The 19,137-nt window shown below is 26.4% G+C and overlaps 1 protein-coding gene across 2 annotated transcripts in view; it reads right to left on the minus strand.

Annotated features, from left to right (window-relative positions):
* Positions 1-19,137, minus strand: part of LOC101238762 (uncharacterized) — a 161,455-nt gene that overhangs the window by 139,729 nt on the left and 2,589 nt on the right. For both annotated transcript variants that reach the window (XM_065800743.1, XM_065800744.1), the window contains exons 2-10: positions 17,102-17,393; positions 15,902-16,072; positions 10,776-10,928; positions 10,407-10,559; positions 4,793-4,945; positions 4,089-4,241; positions 3,462-3,614; positions 2,961-3,113; positions 2,514-2,666 (exon numbers count right to left, since the gene is read on the minus strand). In XM_065800743.1, the coding sequence (XP_065656815.1) occupies positions 2,514-2,666; positions 2,961-3,113; positions 3,462-3,614; positions 4,089-4,241; positions 4,793-4,945; positions 10,407-10,559; positions 10,776-10,928; positions 15,902-16,072; positions 17,102-17,393 (1,534 nt within the window). The remainder of the gene's footprint in view (positions 1-2,513; positions 2,667-2,960; positions 3,114-3,461; positions 3,615-4,088; positions 4,242-4,792; positions 4,946-10,406; positions 10,560-10,775; positions 10,929-15,901; positions 16,073-17,101; positions 17,394-19,137) is intronic.

Genomic DNA, 19,137 nt, shown 5'->3' on the forward strand with positions numbered 1-19,137 from the left:
TTGTTACAGTCATGTCATTTTCGAATATAAAAAATTTATTATGGAACTCATAACACTCACCAGATAGTTGATTCTTGGAGTATACCTTGTCACCAGATTCTTGGAGTATACCTTGTGCACATTTTCAATGAGAACAATTCCAGAGTACTTAACAAAGTACAATCTCAATCTAGCCAACCCATCAATCTAACTAACCAATCAATCTAACTAACCAATCAATCTAACTGACCAATCAATCTAACTGATCAATCAATCTAACTAACTAATAAATTCTTCTAAAACCTATACACACTTTTTCCCTCATTACACCATTTAATCACCCATCCTTACACCATTTTGTCACATAGACATTCAAGTTAACAAAACTGTTAGAACACACTGGCCTATCATTGAAGATATTCTTGAGTTGTCCATCAAACTTGCTGCCAAACCAACCTTTATGCAATGCAAAAACAGGATCATCAGTGATATTACACACACGGTACACATGTCAATACCTAATATCCTTACCAATAGTGATATAGACAATCAACTGAGAGATTTTTTGGCTTATCTTTCTAAGTAAACTTATATTACATATAACTTCTTTTTGCTGATTATATTAATTTTTAAGTACTCCCTCCATTTCAAAATACGCGATTTCACTTTTTTTTTGTTCCAAAATACTATTCCGATTTGATTTTATTGCAAATTTTGATGAGAAAAAAATCAAATATCTTTAATAAAATGATTTATTTAGAAAAGAAAAATTATTCTAAAACGTTTATCAAGACCATGATGACGTGAGTACCAAGGGGCCTCGTGCCCCCCTGCGCCTTCTCTAGATTTTTGTAAAAAGATCATTTTTTATTTATTTTTTTTACAAGTTACGTTTTTTGCAGTACTTTATTTATTAATTCAAGTTTTTTTGGTGCTTCGGCTCTTGTGTGTGTATACATATACTTTTTAGAGCTATTTTTTTTGGTTTTTTTTTTTTTTTTTGGTGCTTTGGCCCTTGTGTTTTTTTAGATTATTTTATAACAGTAATAATATGGATTTTTGATTAACTTTATTATATCCAGATATTTTACACCAGTAAATAATCGTGTGTATTACTGCAATAACAATAAATGTAAAATATATATGCACATACTGAAGCCTTCGGCTTGGGTATGTGCATATACACACGATTAAGTAGTTATATACCACAATAACCCAAATCTGGGATACCTATCTTATTTTTGTGTATTTCTTTGTCTAAACATCCTTTTATATGATGAATTTAATTAGAATTAGAACACTTAGTTCAACAAAAAGAGAAATTGAAGAGAAATTTCTTGTCTACAATGCCTAAGGTTACTGATTGTATTAGTGCACACATTGAATTTTTCAACACTATTTTAAAGTAAGCTTTTTTTTTAGTTTTCCATTAATGCTTTGAGATAATAATTCATTGTAAATCACTCTACAATGCTCGTTTGTAAGTTCACAGGTATCTTTTTTATTCATTTTAAAATATTCAAAACACATTTGAAATCTTTATAAACCAGAATGTTGTCTGTTTTTAAGTTTAATGTTGCAGTAAAAGCAATAAGAATGCTAGCAATTAAACTCCTGACTTTATTTGTTACAGATTTAAAAAAAATAAAGTCATCTATTAAGCATGAAGTATTAACTAAATGGTTTCAACCACTACTAAATAATTTAATATAAAATAAGATATTCTCAAAAGCTATTATTATATATAATTTTTTTCCACAAAAAATGTTACAATGTTATTAAATTTTTAAGTTTATAATTCATTTTTAACAAATCAGAACAGTATTTCGGAACAAAATGTTTCATAAAAAAAACATTCTTTTTAGAAATTAATGGTGTGGTGGTAAAAGCTAATATTATTGCATTGAATTGTTCATAATATTATAGAAAAACATCTAAATGCTAAATTAAAAATGTTTTTAATTTAAAACATAATTTATTTTCAAGAATTTTTTACATTGAATGCGAATGCGTTACATTGAATGCAAATACATTACGTTGAATGCGAATACGTTACGTTGAATGCAAATACATTACGTTGAATGGGAATACATTATGTTGAATGCAGAAACAGAGTGATTTTACCGACTTATTTATAAATTTCAGTTTGTAATTTAATTTGTTTTTATTAATATCTGTTAGTACAATATCAGAATACTAATAGTTATCATTTCTCCTTATTTTCTTTTTGTAATGTATTTTAAATAGAATTTGTTTTATCATATAGTAACTGAGTTACAACTTGCCTTTCTTTAACATTTTTTTGATTTTATAGCACTGTTCTCTCTATTTCGTTATTTTTATATTCTTGTTATTTTTACTCCATTATCTAGTTCTATAAACCTCTTATTTGTCTATAAACAGAATATTTTTAACATAAATGAGTTGCTAATGAGCATCTCTCTTTTAGGCAATTTAAATACTTGGTGCTATATATATTGAAAGGTGGCAAAATACAATGCCTAAAAAAGTTTATAGAAAAGTTAGTAACTTACCTGCACAACTAACGTTGCTAAAACAAGTTGTTATACTATAACTTTCACCAACACATAGATTGCTATCATTGAAACAAATTCTTGATTTATTCATAACTCCTATACCACAAGACACATTGCAACCAGACCATTGACTCCAATCTGACCAAACACCTTAAAAAATGTAGAACACATAATCTTAATAAGTGTAACAAATAGTAGAAACATTGTTTCAATTTTTTTTTCTGAAAAGTATGTAAAAATAAAAAGGATAAACCATAATTTAAAAAATTTAGCATTTGATTTATATTAAAATGTTTAAAATATAAAGAATTTCATTTTTATTCAACTTCTTTGCTTTACAGTAAAATATTTCTTAAAGAAAAACTCAAATGTAAACACTTTACTTTAGAAATAAAAATAAAACAATGCTTATTAAAAATATGTAAAGAACAGTTATTAACGTACCTGCACAGCTTACATTGCTAAAACAGGTTGATATATTATAACTTTCACCAACACATAATGTGTTATCATTGAGACAAATTCTTGATTTATTCATAACTCCAATACCACAAGACACATTGCAATCAGACCATTCACTCCAATCTGACCAAACACCTTGAAAAATTTAGTATACATAATCTTAGTAAATTTCATAATAGTAAAGACTACTACTTTCACATTTAAAAGTAACAATGATAAAACAATATTTAAACCTATTTAGCATTTGATTCAAATTGATATTTTGAAAAAAAAAATTATATCATTTGCGTTCAAGTTATTTTAGTAACAATTAAAATTTTATCAAATAAAAACTTTTTAATTTTCAGTTAAAACTGTATGAAATAAAAACTTGACTCTAAACACTAATAATAATGATATAATATTAATTTAAATTTTATAAATTTTAAAAGTGTGTGATTTAATTGCTTGATAAATATGTTTATAGAACAATTATCAACGTACCTGCACAGCTTATGTTGCTAAAACAAGTTGTTATATTATAACTTTCACCAACACATAATTTGCTACCGTTGAAACAAATTCTTGATTTATTCATAACTCCAATACCACAAGACACATTGCAATCAGACCAATCACTCCAATCTGACCAAATACCTTGAAAAATGAAGTACACATAATCTTAATAAATTTCATAATAATAAAGACATAACATTAATTCCTTTTTGTTAAGTATTTTCACATTTAGAAGTAATAATGATAAAACTATGTTTATTGTTATTTATCATTCTTTTTTTGTGTACCTTGGTCATTGCTTTACCAAAAAAATGTTTTTTTAGATGGTACAAGCATGCAAGCACATTGTCAAGCAATGTGCTCGCATTATAAAGAATTTGTTTTAATTTTCTTTCAATTATTTTGTATATTAAAATCTAATAATGAAACCATTTTAAAGTTATTTATTATTTAATTTTTTAAATGTTGAATAAAGTTAGACATCATTTGTATTCAACTTTTTTGATTTTCACTTGAAATTGTATCTACTAAAAAACTCAACTTCATGATATAGATTTAAAAAGTGTGAGAATACAATACTGCTTTAAAATATTTATAAAACACTTAGTTACTTACCTGCACAGATTACGTCGCTAAAACAAGTTGTTATATTATAACTTTCACCAACGCATAGTTTGCTATCATTGAAACAAATTCTTGATTTATTCATAACTCCAATACCACAAGATACATTGCAATCAGACCATTCACTCCAATCTGACCAAACACCTTGAAAAATGTTATACACATAATTTCAGAAAACTAATTAAGTAATCTTTTTAATTTAATTTCATTTCATAATTTAAAACAAAAAAAGTTTCAAATCAATTATGCTTTTGATAAAATAATTCTAATTAATTACTTTACTTCAATAAAAATATTTTTAAAGAAGTTCACCAGAAAACTACATTAGTAATTTTTTTCTGTAATACTCTTGCTTTTTCTATCTCAATATTTTAAAAACAAATTAAAACTCTTATAATATAAAAAGAAGAAAATAACTACCTAAAATTTTTGAAACCATTAATTATTTAAAAATTACGCTTAAAAACACTTACTGGAATAAATACAATATTAGGACAAAGGTTTTTTCTTAACGTTTCTTATTGGTTTTAATTTTTATCTTAATTATTAAATTTAATAAGCTACATGATAAACCTTGCAATGTTTCCACCTATTTGATTTCATTTTAAATTAACTTTTTTGTGATTTTTTTTTATATTTATAGAACAGTTAGTATTTATTTTTATAGAATATTTATAGAACAGTTATTAACTTACCTGCACAGCTTACGTTGCTAAAACAAGTTGTTATAATATAACTTTCACCAACACATAATTTGCTATCATTGAAACAAATTCTTAGTTTATTCATAACTCCAATACCACAAGACACATTGCAATCAGACCATTCACTCCAATCTGACCAAACACCTTTTAATTTAAAAAATTAATATACATAATCTTAATACATGTGGTATAGACAAACTTTACTATTATAAAAATGATTTAAATTTCTTTTGTCAATTATATCATAATTATATAGTATATTAAAATATTAATTATAAAGCCATATTAAAGTTATTTAGTATTTAATTTTAAAAAATGTTCAAAAAAGGAGTAGAACTGCATAACAAAACATCATTCACAAGAGCAGATAAAGGTGTTGGTGTCTGTATACTAGATAAGGTATGGTATGAAAATAAAAATTAACCAAATATTGAAAGATGGTAATATCTATAGACTCAAATCACAACTATAAACACCCTAACTATCTGAAGAAAAGTATTGTTTTTAGTCAAGCGTTAATATAATTTTATCAGAACAGGAAAATGTTTCTAAAAAACTGATAACAACATGAACCTTCGTGTTAGAGGTTACGCAGTGAAGTATATAAATTTACAATCACTAAAGCTTTGTAATTTAGTCAAAAACAACTAATTAATAAACCCTTAAAACTATGTAGACACGTTACCCATAGTGACTCCATACTGGGAGAGATACAAATAACATTATTAAATAGAGATCCCTATTTAGCGTATATATTTCTATTAGAACCCACACCCACCTATTTCAATACAGCATCTATTAAAGATATTCTATAATAAAAGTCTAGACTTTTCATAATAGGTTTTAATTAATAGATCTTACAATATATTGATAGAATAGTCTGTTTATTTTTAATGTCATTACTTTTTGCGTTTGTCGAACATTGGTCTTTATTTTTCTATTTTGATATTTTATATAATATTTATATTTATATTTTATAATATATAATTATTTTTTAATACTTTTTACTGGTGAGCTGCAACTTCTTCCAATATACTCCACTAAAACAATACAGACATTAGGTTATCCCAATGAATGTGATTAAGACACTTTGAATAATCATTTATGTTGCACAAATTCGAGAAAATTTTAGATGTTTGGCTTTTAACTTTTCTGACAATAAAGATAGCACCAGGCTACAGGCAAAACAATAAAATAGAAGAAACATTCATTGCAAAACATTTATTTAAAGATTCATATCAGAATATGCGTTTAAACTTCAGTGAATTTCTTTGAAAACTCTTTGAATGTAAACTAAAAAGAAATCTTGACTGGTTTCTTTGGCCCGCACTGTGTATATACAGTATCATCCAAAAGTTCGTGGACAGACAAAAAAAAATTTTACTAATATTTCAGTGCATACACCACTAAAATAATATGGCGATATTACATACCAATTAAAAGGTTTTCATATTAACAATTATGCTTTGAACAAATAATGGTTATTTAATTAACATTTTTAAATTGGTTTGCATACAAACAAAAGTTATTTACATTTTACCCACAAAATTGCTAGAAGAAAAAATTTTTTGTTTTTCTTAGAAGATTTGATGGGGTCTTGTGAAATCCATGGGCTTTGAAAGTTTTTGAGCTTGACTCTTTTTTCCTGCATTGGAAATGCTTTTTTATATGTTTTGATAACTTTTAAAGGAAAAAAATTTTCACAAAGAACAAGAGTATCGAATGAATTTTTCTAGATAGAAATAGGAAAAAAAATACAAAGTAAAAGTTAGAAACTAAATGTATATTTAAATAGGAAAGAAATGTTAGGTCAAATGTTATGTTCTTTTGTTTGTACGCAAACCAATTTAATAATTCTCTAGAATGAATAAAGAAATATTTGATTGAAATTTCTACAACGAATAAAGAAATATTTAATTGAAACTGATTTTTTGTGGAGACAACCAAGAGATTTTTTTGTTGTTGTTGTACAATTTATTTTTTAATTTTTTACACAAATACTTTGTGCAAACAATTTAAAAACTTTATTTATAAATGATTGAGATCATGGGGTCTAAGAAATATTTCTATTGTGAAAAGAATTGATCTTAAGATCAGTTCAAAATGGAAATTCATTTTGTAAAACAGCACAGCTTTATGGAGTCAGTATTGCAATCGGAAAAATTATGAAGAGAACTATGTAAAATTACAAAGAATAAAAACCAATTAGGAAGACCACACAAAATAACGCATTATTAGGATAAAAAGATTGTGAAACTAAGCAAAGAAAATCCCCATTTGACAGCTGTCAAAATAAGCGTATATATATAAATAAATAAATATACATATATATATATATATATATATATATATATATATATATATATATATATATATATATGTATATTATATATATATATATACATATAAATATATATATATATATGTATATTATATATATATATATATATACATATAAATATATATATATATATATATTATATATATATATATATATATATATATATATATATATATATATATATATATATATATATATATATATATATATATATATATATATATATATATATATATATATATATATATATATATATATATACATTATTGTTCATACTTATTCAAATGGTCGCACTTTTTGATATAAGATATCAAAGTTTTACTTACAATTGGGAGAGAAGCTGGAAACAAACTGCACCTAAACTATATGTTATGTCCCATTAGATTAGTTTATAATATACTTGCCTTTTAATCACCCTTAGTGATAATAACCACCATACATATTCTTGTCATTCTACTTAACGACTTATCCAAGTTGTCGAAATAAGTTTTATGCCACTAACTAATAAGTTTTTTCTACATCTTGTGCATCAATAGGCATTAGTTTTTGACATTACTTTTAATTCCTCCTTATTTTTACAAAGTCACCTGTGGCATTTTATCCAAAACAACCCCACACCTTAACACTACATTCACCATGTTTTAAACTTGATAATACACACTATTTTATCATACATTCAATGATTCTTTTTGCCAAACAAACAGTTTTAACTTTAAACAAAAGATTTAAAACTTCGACACATTGGTCCTTGTTCACAGTCATTGATGGTCCGCTTTTCATGTAGTTTTATCCACTTTAGCATTTTTATTATCGTATGGTTTTTATCAAAGCATTTTAATCAAAATACATTAAATTATCTCATAGTGCAAAAATAAACATAAGAAATAGTCAAATAAAAAAAAGCCTATTTTTAAAAAAATTAATGTTGTTCAAATAATTATGAACGGTAGTGGATATATAAATATATATATATATATATATATATATATATATATATATATATATATATATATATATATATATATATATATATATGTAAATTATGTTAGTGTATTTTACAAATAGAGTGCTTAATGTTCTTAAAGAACAGAGCAATAATTAATTAGTAAAAAACATATATACATATATATATATATATATATATATATATGTATATATATATATATATATATATATATATATATATATATATATATATGTATATATATATATATATATATACATATATATATATATATATATATATATATATATATATATAATATATATATATATATATATATATATATATATATATATATATATATATATATATATATATATGTAAATTATGTTAGTGTATTTTACAAATAGAGTGCTCAATGTTCTTAAAGAACAGAGCAATAATTAATTAGTAAAAAACATATATACATATATATATATATATGTATATATATATATATATATATATATATATATATATATATATATATATATATATATATATATATATATGTATATATATATATACATATATATATATATATATATATACATATATATATATATACATATATATATATATATATATAGATTTATATATATATTTATATTTATATATATATAAAATATATATATGTATATATATATATATATATATATATATATATATATATATATTATATATATATAAATATAAATATATATATAAATATATATATATATATATATATATATATATATATATATATATATATATATATATATATAAATAGGCCTCGGTTGGAGTAAATGAGTGTGAGAGCAGAGAAAAGCTCTCCTTAAACAAACATGGCAAGCCATTTGAGCTGCTCCTCTTAACAGCTTCATTCATTAAAATAATTTCCTATTAAATACACAATTTGGTTTCATACTCATTACAAGCATAAGTTTGTAACGCTAATGTTACAAAAGTATATACATAACAAGTGTCATTTATCGTGTCATGAAAAAATTCTTTAAAGAAGCTTTGGCTTCAGGTTTTTACTTATTTGATAAAAAAATTTGACAAAGAACTATAAAAGTTTTTACTGCTTATAAAAAATGTTTTATATTTTCTTATTTTAATAGAATGCAGGCATTTAAAAAATTATTACAACAATTAAAAATTCCACAATAAAAGTGATTAATATATTAAAGTAATGAATATATTTGATATATAATTTATTACATAAAATAAAAGTTATAATACAATAATTTAGAGTATAATAATTTTTTATTTATCAGTTAGTGCAATCTAATAAAAAATATTTGCATTTTAATTGGCGCTCTTTGGTTAACTGTCAGTTCATGTTTTAACTCCTATTAAATAACTCCCAAGCATAAAATAATTTTTTATATTTCTTTACAAGTTGCTTTTAGACTTTAGCATAATAGCTTTCTCTTAGGAATCTGAGTTTATTGTTTCTATTGCATGTATGGTGCTTATACCTAATGTGTCTTTATTTTATTCTGAATATCTTTTTCATTTTTTATCCTTCCTCTTTTCCTATTTTTCTTATTTCACTTGTACTTGACAACTTAGTCTAATCCTTTGATGCATTTTTTTTTTAATGTTATTCATCTTCCTAAGTCAAGAAAGCCACTAGATTTAAGAAGGCTACTTGGTTTTGGTTATAACCCTCTCTCAACTCATTAATTTTGTAATACGAACCTTGATAAACCTTGATAAACCTTCATAGGCTGCTGCGCAGAGAAACAAGTTGAGGGTGGTACTTCCAGGGATGTGGCAGGGATCAAACTTGGAACTTCTATAAAGCAAATGCTCTACTACTACACCATTACCACATTATTTTTTAAATATGTATAAAGCAGTTAGTAATGTACATTCACAGCCCACTGCTAAAACAATTTGTTACATAATTTTTTTTTTTACCAACACATAATTAGCTATCATACTTAAGTTCATTACTCCAATACCACAAGATACATTGCACTCTGACCATATACTCCAATTTGACCAAACATTTTTAAAAATGCTGTACACATAATTTCAAAAAACTATTTAACTAATCTTTTTAATTAAATGCCATTTTGTGATTTAAAAAAAAAATTAAGCTTTTACTTAATCATGCTTTTGATAAAATAATAATTCTACTTGCTTTAATAAAGAATTTTTTATAGAATTAAAGTTGGTCACAACCTTTTAATATGTTTTAGATTACAGTAAACTGCATTATAAAATAGTGTGAGAATGCAATGCTTCATAAAAATATTTATAGGACAGTAGTATTTATAGTAATGTACCTGCACAGTTTACATTGCTAAAACAAGTTGTTACATTAAAACTTTCACCAACACATAGTTTGCTATCATTGAAACAAATTCTTGATTTATTCATAACTCCAATACCACAAGACACATTGCAATCAGACCATTGACTCCAATCTGACCAAACACCTTAAAAAAAATTAATATACATAATCTTAATAAATGTAATAATAGTACAGACATAGTTTCAATTTTTTTTTTTTTAAACTTAAATGTTAACACTTTATGTTGAAGACAAAAACAAGCGTAAAAATACAATACTTCATAAAAATATTTATAGAACATTATACAATATAGAATATAGATTATTTATAGAACATTATAGAATATAGAATATTAACATACCTGCACAACTTATGTTGCTAAAACAAGTTGTTATATTATAACTTTCACCATCACATAATTTGCTATCATTAAGACAAACTCTTGATTTATTCATAACTCCAATACCACAAGACACATTGCATTTAGACCATTGACTCCAATCTGACCAAATACCTTGAAAAATTTAATATACATAATTCTATAATATTTTAATGAGCAACTTAATACTGTCCATTTGGGAATGGAGTTTTTTAATGAAGATTTTTTCACTTAGGCTTATATTATGTCCTTTTATATTTTTAACCCTGCAGTACTCTTGAATCTTTATTAATCTGTATATATTTTTTAACCTTGCAGTACTCTTGAATTTTTAACAATCTGTATATATCTGCTTAATCAGAATTAAAACTTAAAACTTGGTTAGTTTTTAAAAGTTTAATTTGTTTTTTATACCTTTATAAACTTAGTTTTGTTTGTGATTATTTAAAGAAAAAAATATTTATCTAATTAAGGATTTAATAGCAATGTTTTTACTTTTTTGATTTTTTTTTAATTGAAAACACATACAAAAATACACCTATATATTTATTTTTCTAATGTTGGTAAATGCATGAAGAAATTTTGAATTTACCTAAATAAAAGTGCTTATTAAATTTAAAAAAATTAAAAGTTTATATTTAAAATGAACTTTGAATGCACAAATTTTTTAAATGGTTCTTCTTTAGTAAATTATAAGTTCAAATTATTAGTTGATTTAAAACATTTTTAACTTTGAATTTTATTTCTGAAATCAATGGTAAAAATAAAGAATTAATGAATATTAATTTTTTTTCAGTTAGTTTTATGTTTCAGTAATTCTTATTATTGTCATTTTCTAGAAAAATATTCATTAGAATCAAATTTATTTCTTTATTCCATTCTTTAAGCACAAACTTTATGTCTAAAAAACAAATTATTTCTTAACATAAATACAGAAGAGTAACAGATTCAAATTGATGTTTTTAGAAAAACTTTCTACCGAGAATCACTAAAAAATATAATGACTGAAGAATACTTTTTAATTTTCATGATAATAAATGATGTAACAATAAAATGACTCTTAAATTGAAAAGTAAGAATTTAACAGGCAAGTGAGAGAGGTGTTAAAGAAACAGTGTTGCCGAAATAAAAACAATTCTTAACTACTAAGGTTTAATTTATCATGTCACTTAGATTATTAAAATAAAAAATTTAAATTACAATTAACAACATAAACGATTATGACATTTCTTAAGAAAGATATAAAGTCATGTTAAGTTATGAATAAAAATTATTCATTCTGAACTCCTCAAAAAACATATACTTAAGATTGTTTTGTTGAGATCGTATAGGAAGAAGGCTAAAATGCACTTTCGACGTTTCAGAGCTCAGTTCTGGATCAAACAAACTTTATGTATATGTAATTGGATGTTTATTAAGTTGCGAGGTAAACCTGTGAATAATATTATCGCAAGCATTTTTAGTATTTAAACAAAGATTTTTACTATCTGGTAATAATGCTAAAACTTTCATGAACATTGACAAAAGTTTTATGTTCATGAAAGTTTTATATAATGTTCATGAAAGTTTTATGAATCTACAATGTCATTGTAGATTCTTGTTTGATGAAGTTTGATGTGAACATGCTGTGGTTCTGGTTATATTAGATCAGTTACTATGGGATCGTATTTGCTGGATCGAACATGCTACTTTACAAATACTTTCCCTAGTTCTTGGTTGGAGCAGATTGTCTGTTAGTTGATCTCCGTGAAAATTTAAGAACCTCGTGAGTGATTTTGCATTTATTGAAGTATAGTGCGTTATGAGTGTAAAGCTAAGATTACTCCTGTAAACACGATTTTCTAACTTTTTCGATCGTTCCTTCCAAAACGCGTTTCCTCGAGGAACATAAAGCGTCGTGTTGCTTGTGGCAACAGCAACACGATTTTAAAGGTGTGCAGAAAAGTACATACACTTTGTTATCGATCGTTATCGATCGTTATTGTTCGTTATCGAACTTTATTGATCTTTATCGATCGTTATCGATAGTTATTGATAGTTATCGATTGTTATAGATCGTAATAGATTGTTATCGATCTTTATTGATAGTTATGGATCGTTATCAATCGTTATCGATTGTTATCGATCGTTATCGAGTTAGCGATCAAATAGTAGATCATTCGAATGGTTAGATAAATTACCATGGGAGTAAGGTAAATACCAACTGCGGACAAAATTGAAATACTAATTTTAATAAATTTTTGGTAATATGCAAACAAATCGAGATTTTGTCTTATTTTTTTTGTTTTAGGTGCTTCAAGAAGACCTAATGGTCTTGTCTCAGAGCACAGCGGAAGTGCATTTACCTGGGAAGTTAACGCCTCCTTCTTTACCGATGACGCAAAATATGCCCAGTTTTTATTTTTTAGTCACTTATAACTTAGTAAAATGGAACCGACGAATGTGTGAATCAATTAGTGTTATACTTATCTAGTCAAAACCGTATGTTGTAGCTGTAGCAACAAAGTTTGGTACGCCATTTTCAATTTTTAATGTATAAGTATTATTAAAGGGCCTTCGAGAAGGGGGCGTAGGGGTGTCGAACCCCTCTAGGAAAATTATATTTAAAAATAAGTTGGCAAATGATGATACTGGAGTCGGCGAAATTGGATCTGTAGTTAGCAGTCGGCAAATGTTAGCCAACAAGAACTTTTCATACATATATATATATATATATATATATATATATATATATATATATATATATATATATATATATATATATATATATATATATATATATATATATATATATATATATATATATATATACTAAGAGGTACTGCATACATTTTTAAATAATGATAGAATTATACGGTAGTAGCTACTCTTTTGTGCAATAGGCAATACGTTGTTAATGCATGTCCTTATTTTTTTTTTTTTTATTGAGCAGTCGTGACGTAGTGGTTGAGCGCTTGCTTCACAAGCAAAAGATCCAGGGTTCAAAGCAGGTTCTGGGCATATTTTACGTAATCGGTAAGGATAGAGGCATGATCTTCCTAGTTTATTTCTCTTCCGCGGTGCTCTGTGACAAGACCGTTATGTCTTCTAATGGCACCTAAAACTAAAAATAAAAACATTCTTTTCAAGTTTTGGTTACTTAACATCTACTGGTACTATAAAGTACAAATTACAGTAAATTCCATTTTCCATTAACCCTAGTTTCATTTACTGCTTTCTGCTTTTTAAAAATTAAGCCTCTGGAACAAAAGTCACAAATGTATTGTAACCAAACTATCAAACTTAAAAGACTTGAAATTTTTCCTAGCCGAAATCAAGACATTCTGTAGTATCTTTATCAACTGTTTGTCGTTCAGTTGAAAAATTTATATTTATTTATATTATAGTTTATATGTAAAAAGATGATTTTAGAATACAACTGCACTTTTAAAAAGATTCAATAAATAATTTACCTAGTATTTACTAAATTCTCCAATAGTGAAATAAATATATTTAATTATGAAACTTTTATAGCTTGAAATAATCTTTATTAAACTTCATAAAGATACATATTAGTAATAATATTATTATAAAATGAAACCTGTCTTAACTCAAGTTATATGTCATTTTTAGAGACCTACATTGTTGTAGGCTGTCTTTACAACTTTACAACTTTAAGAGGAAATTTTTAGTAATTTTTAGTGTTTTTTATTTTTCTAATCATATAGTTATATGATAAAGTAATAAATGGTTGAACTAAGTAAATTAAATTAATGAATGAGTTATGATAATTACAACGATAAATCAGAATCAAAACTAATGTTGTTTGTTTAGGTTTAGATAAAGTGAGTGATATTTCCCATTGTAAGTTGGGTAAAAGAGCTTTTCTACTGCAAGAAACATTCCACACCCATAGAAGTATCGTCGTAGTTGCCAACGTCACTAAGGCTACAGTCAGAAGGATAAATTATAAAATCAAATTGGGAGTCAAATTGAAAGCACAAAAAACGAAAAACAGGTTGCACCCGGCTGTGTTTTGAGTTACAAAAGATTGCATTGATTGATATTTTACCCCAATTGATTTTACTTGTATTTCAAAACATTATTATACATAAATTTTATTATTACAAGTTATATATTACATATATCTGAATATATATTGCATGTATCGGAATATATATTACATATATCGGAATATATAATGCTAAATATCGGTTTCTTAGTTTAGGTTGTATTCAGCTTTGAATCCTTAAAAATTCTGTAAATTAAAGAAAAATTTGGTAAAACATTCAGTCGCGTATAGCAGACAAGGAAAGCAACACCAACCGGAATGCTTAGTGAAGACTGTAAAGCATTCAGCATCCATAATGGTTTGATCATGCATACCATGCAGGGTCACCGGTTGAATTTTTTCTTTCAAGAAACAACAAAACAAGATTATTACAAGACTGTATTACAGACTACACCTATTCCAAAACTACAAGAGTGTGGTTACGTAATGAATAAAGTGTACTTTTTATGCAAGATAGCGCTCAGTGTTATGCTACAAAGAACATTTCTTGCCAGTATGGGTACCCTACTACTAATTGTCCCCAAAATACTCCGGATATAAGTCCTATTTAAAATCTTTGCAAACTTGTCAAACGCAAAGTCAGAGCTGACATAATTATCAGAGCTGTGGATTCGAAGTCGGAGTCATTATATTTAACTTTAAGGGAGGCTGTTTAAATGTAGAAAGAAAATGTAATAAGTTTTTGTGGTGCAAAAAAATAATCCGACTGATGGGATGTTAATATATGACCTAATTTTATAGTTACATAAATTAAGACCAATATTTAAAAAAAGTTAACTCAAAAACTCTTCCCCGTTTTTATTTGGACCAACTCCCCCTACTCTCATTATTTTCTAAATGTTCCAGATGCACTAAATCAAAATAATTCAAAAATTGCCACTCCTTACTAGATAGTCTAGATCCGCCCCTGCCCCAGTTTTGATATATGATATAAGTTCTCCTAAAAGAAAACTATTCTAAAGCTAATTTAGCTAAAAATAGAGGAATATTTTTAAAATATTCAAAAATAAGTTCAAGAATAAGTTTATTGTTTTTAATAAAAGTGATAATCACTAACCGTAACAATAACCCCACATGCCATCTTTATCAAAACTAGATGTCGTTGCACACCAAAACGAGTTACTTTGATTTGCTGTACAGTTGTTGTAAATCTTTTGCTGATAGACAAAAGGAAAGTAACAACACGAACCGTTTGAATTTCCTCCGCGAGTAGCTATTATACACGAACCTGCAAATAAAGATTTTCTTAGATGTTTTTAAAAGTAGGAAGTAGATGCTTACCTATTAAATGTAACTTAACAAAAAAAAGCTGGAAAATATATTTAAAAAGGCATTTTTGAAATATTTTTATAATTATCTTTTTGTTTTTATGCAAACTTATGACGCATAAAAGACCTTTTTCAGGGGCTGATCATATGAAGAGAAAACATCCTGCCTAACCGAGGTTCTCGGATACTTTAGTAAAAGGTATTTATTTATAAATTATAATTATAAATTATTTAAGGTATTTATTTCGTAAAACACTCTTTTTAGTAAAAGAGTGTTTTACGAAATAAATACCTTAAATAATTTGTAACTAACAAACGAAAAAAAAATTTTGCCTTAAAAAACTTCAAGACAAATGTTAAAGTTAAAGTTATATAAATACAGTTAATTCCCAGTACATCGGACACTGGGTAATTCGAACTATTATTAATCTCGAGCTATTTTCTATTCCCTTGAAAGCAATATATTTCTTTCTATTCCCTTGAAAGCAATAACAGTTACTTTGCTTCGCTTAATTCGAACCGTTTTTCTTGGTCCCTGGATGGTTCGAGCTAACAGGAATTTACTGTATGTTTATATAAAAGCTTTATAAATATACATAGTCAAACAACTTGAATTAAAAAATCTAGCAAATTCAATTCAAATTTTGTAACAAAGCAGTCAGGGTTTTTGTAACAAATTTTGTAACAAGCAGTCCTGCCTGTCCAGAATGGTTTTTAGCTTACATTTAATGAAAAAATTTTACCCCGCCTAACCGGGATCCGGATCATAGAGAGATATATCACATAGATCATATCATAAAAAATGATAAAATTGTATGAGCTTTAAAGGAGACACAAGATCTCGTTAGTTTTTTTATCTCGGTTAGTCGGGATGATTTTTATCCATATGAACAGCCCCTAAGAAGTCATAACTTGCTGGGGTATTTCTATATTGCTAAGAATTATTGTAGAAATGTAAACTTTATTAAAATTAATTGAAAAAAACTAACTGTTTTGCTGCACAGTTCCGCTTCCATTTACACTGGTCCCATTGCCACTAACTCCGCTGGTACTATTTACATTGCTTCCACTTCCGCTAGTTCCGCTTCCGCTTGTTCCGCTTCCACTTGTTCCGCTTCCGCTTGTTCCACTTCCACTTGTTCCGCTTCCACTTGTTCCACTTCCACTTGTTCCGCTTCCACTTGTTCCGCTTCCACTTGTTCCACTTCCACTTGTTCCGCTTCCACTTCCCCCACTACTCCCACTGCCATTGATACTTGCTATACACAATAAAGCGACAACCTAAAATGTTACATTTATTGTTTTTAAGACGCTCTTAAATTATAATTACAAGTTTTTTAATACTTGAATTAAAATAAAACTTATATAACTTCTACTTCATCGGAAAAAAGAGGTTGCCTCCATGAATTTAATGCACATCAACAGTACATTCTTGAAGAAAATACGCGGTGGGTAATGTAGCCATTAGCTACCTACAGATTTTCAGTTAGGTTATAGCTAACGATATATCGTAGTAATAATTCCGATAGCTACAAAACCGCGGTATCTAGATAGCGACATGAAGTAATAAAATTGCAATATGTTCAATTATTATCATAAATACATTAAACCTAATACTAAAAACTATATTTTTTAAGATATAAAAGACAATGCAAAACAATAATGCGAGAAAAGAACCACTACAAAGCTAGCTCATTTTCCTCTGGGTATGCACTTGACATTAGTAAACCCATATTCATAATCCATGGCTAATAATCGGAAATAATTTGTGTAGTATATTTTAAAGTGGTTTCCAGTGGCGGATCAAGGGGGGCTAGGGGGCTATAGCCCCGGGCCCCACAATTTTAGGGGCCCTAATTCAAAGTAAATAATTCTTTATTAACTCTGAAAATTAAATCTTTTATTAACTTAAAAGAGCCAAAGTTAAATACTAAATTGTTTGAAAATAAAAGCACAAAAATAAAATAACTGTCAACAAAAATACTGCATTATATATTTTTCCGGTCTTTGGCAACGATGGAGCGCAACTACTTCTACAAAAAAAAATTACTAGATTGGTAGCAGCGCCTTATAGCAATAATTGAATGTAACATTTGTACTAATTACTACAAAAACAATTCCCTTCGGAAAATTATTAATGACTTGAATAATTATATTGTTATTGAAAATGCATTAACGATTGCAATTCTACAATTCTTTTGTACTTCCGCACAAAAGAGTTCTTGTGTGAATGCATTTAATAGCTGAAGCGCTAAATTCGTGAAAGAGAAAAAAAGAACAGTTTAACACTTTTCAGGTTATACAGTTATAATTAAAATGCTAAGAAAATATGAAAGTGGAGCTTGTAAAATAAGATTGAAGAAAGAGAGAGAGGAAATGGAAGCTAAACTTCTAAAAATGACAAATTTTTTTTCATCAAACCAAACTATTATGCAATTTCCACAAACTGTAGATAATAATAAAAACAATGAAAGAAAAGATGAAAACAATAACATGGAAAATGAGGTAGCCTGCCAAGGTCCTTCAAATGAAATTCAAGAAGTTGAAAGTGTTGAATCTACAATGCATAACAATGAGATTGACTCAGGTACTCCAATTTTTACTATCTTTAATGACACCTCTAACATCTGCTAAACAAACAGTTTACTTTTTAGGCAGGTAATATTTTTAATCTATAAATTGTCACTTATTATTTTTTTATTAGACTTATTTATCATGATTTTTTTTCCTAGATACCATTCTACGCGAAGACCCTGCTTTATGGCCATTACAATTAAAGGAAAATGAACGTATGAAGTATTTAAACAAGGGGTATGCTTTTTTTCAAAATAAAGACTCTAATTTTGAATCTTCGAAGCGGATGTTCAAAAACCAGTACAGATATTATTCGGTTAAATATTTTCAAAAAGTGATGAATAATGGCGAAAAGTGTGACCGAAAATGGTTAATACTTTCTGAATCCATGTGTATTTTGTTATGTTTGCAAGTTGTTTTCAACCGATTACGACAACGTATTTGTCAAAAG

This window comes from Hydra vulgaris, chromosome 07, assembly GCF_038396675.1.
Source record: "Hydra vulgaris chromosome 07, alternate assembly HydraT2T_AEP".
NCBI lineage: Eukaryota > Metazoa > Cnidaria > Hydrozoa > Anthoathecata > Hydridae > Hydra > Hydra vulgaris.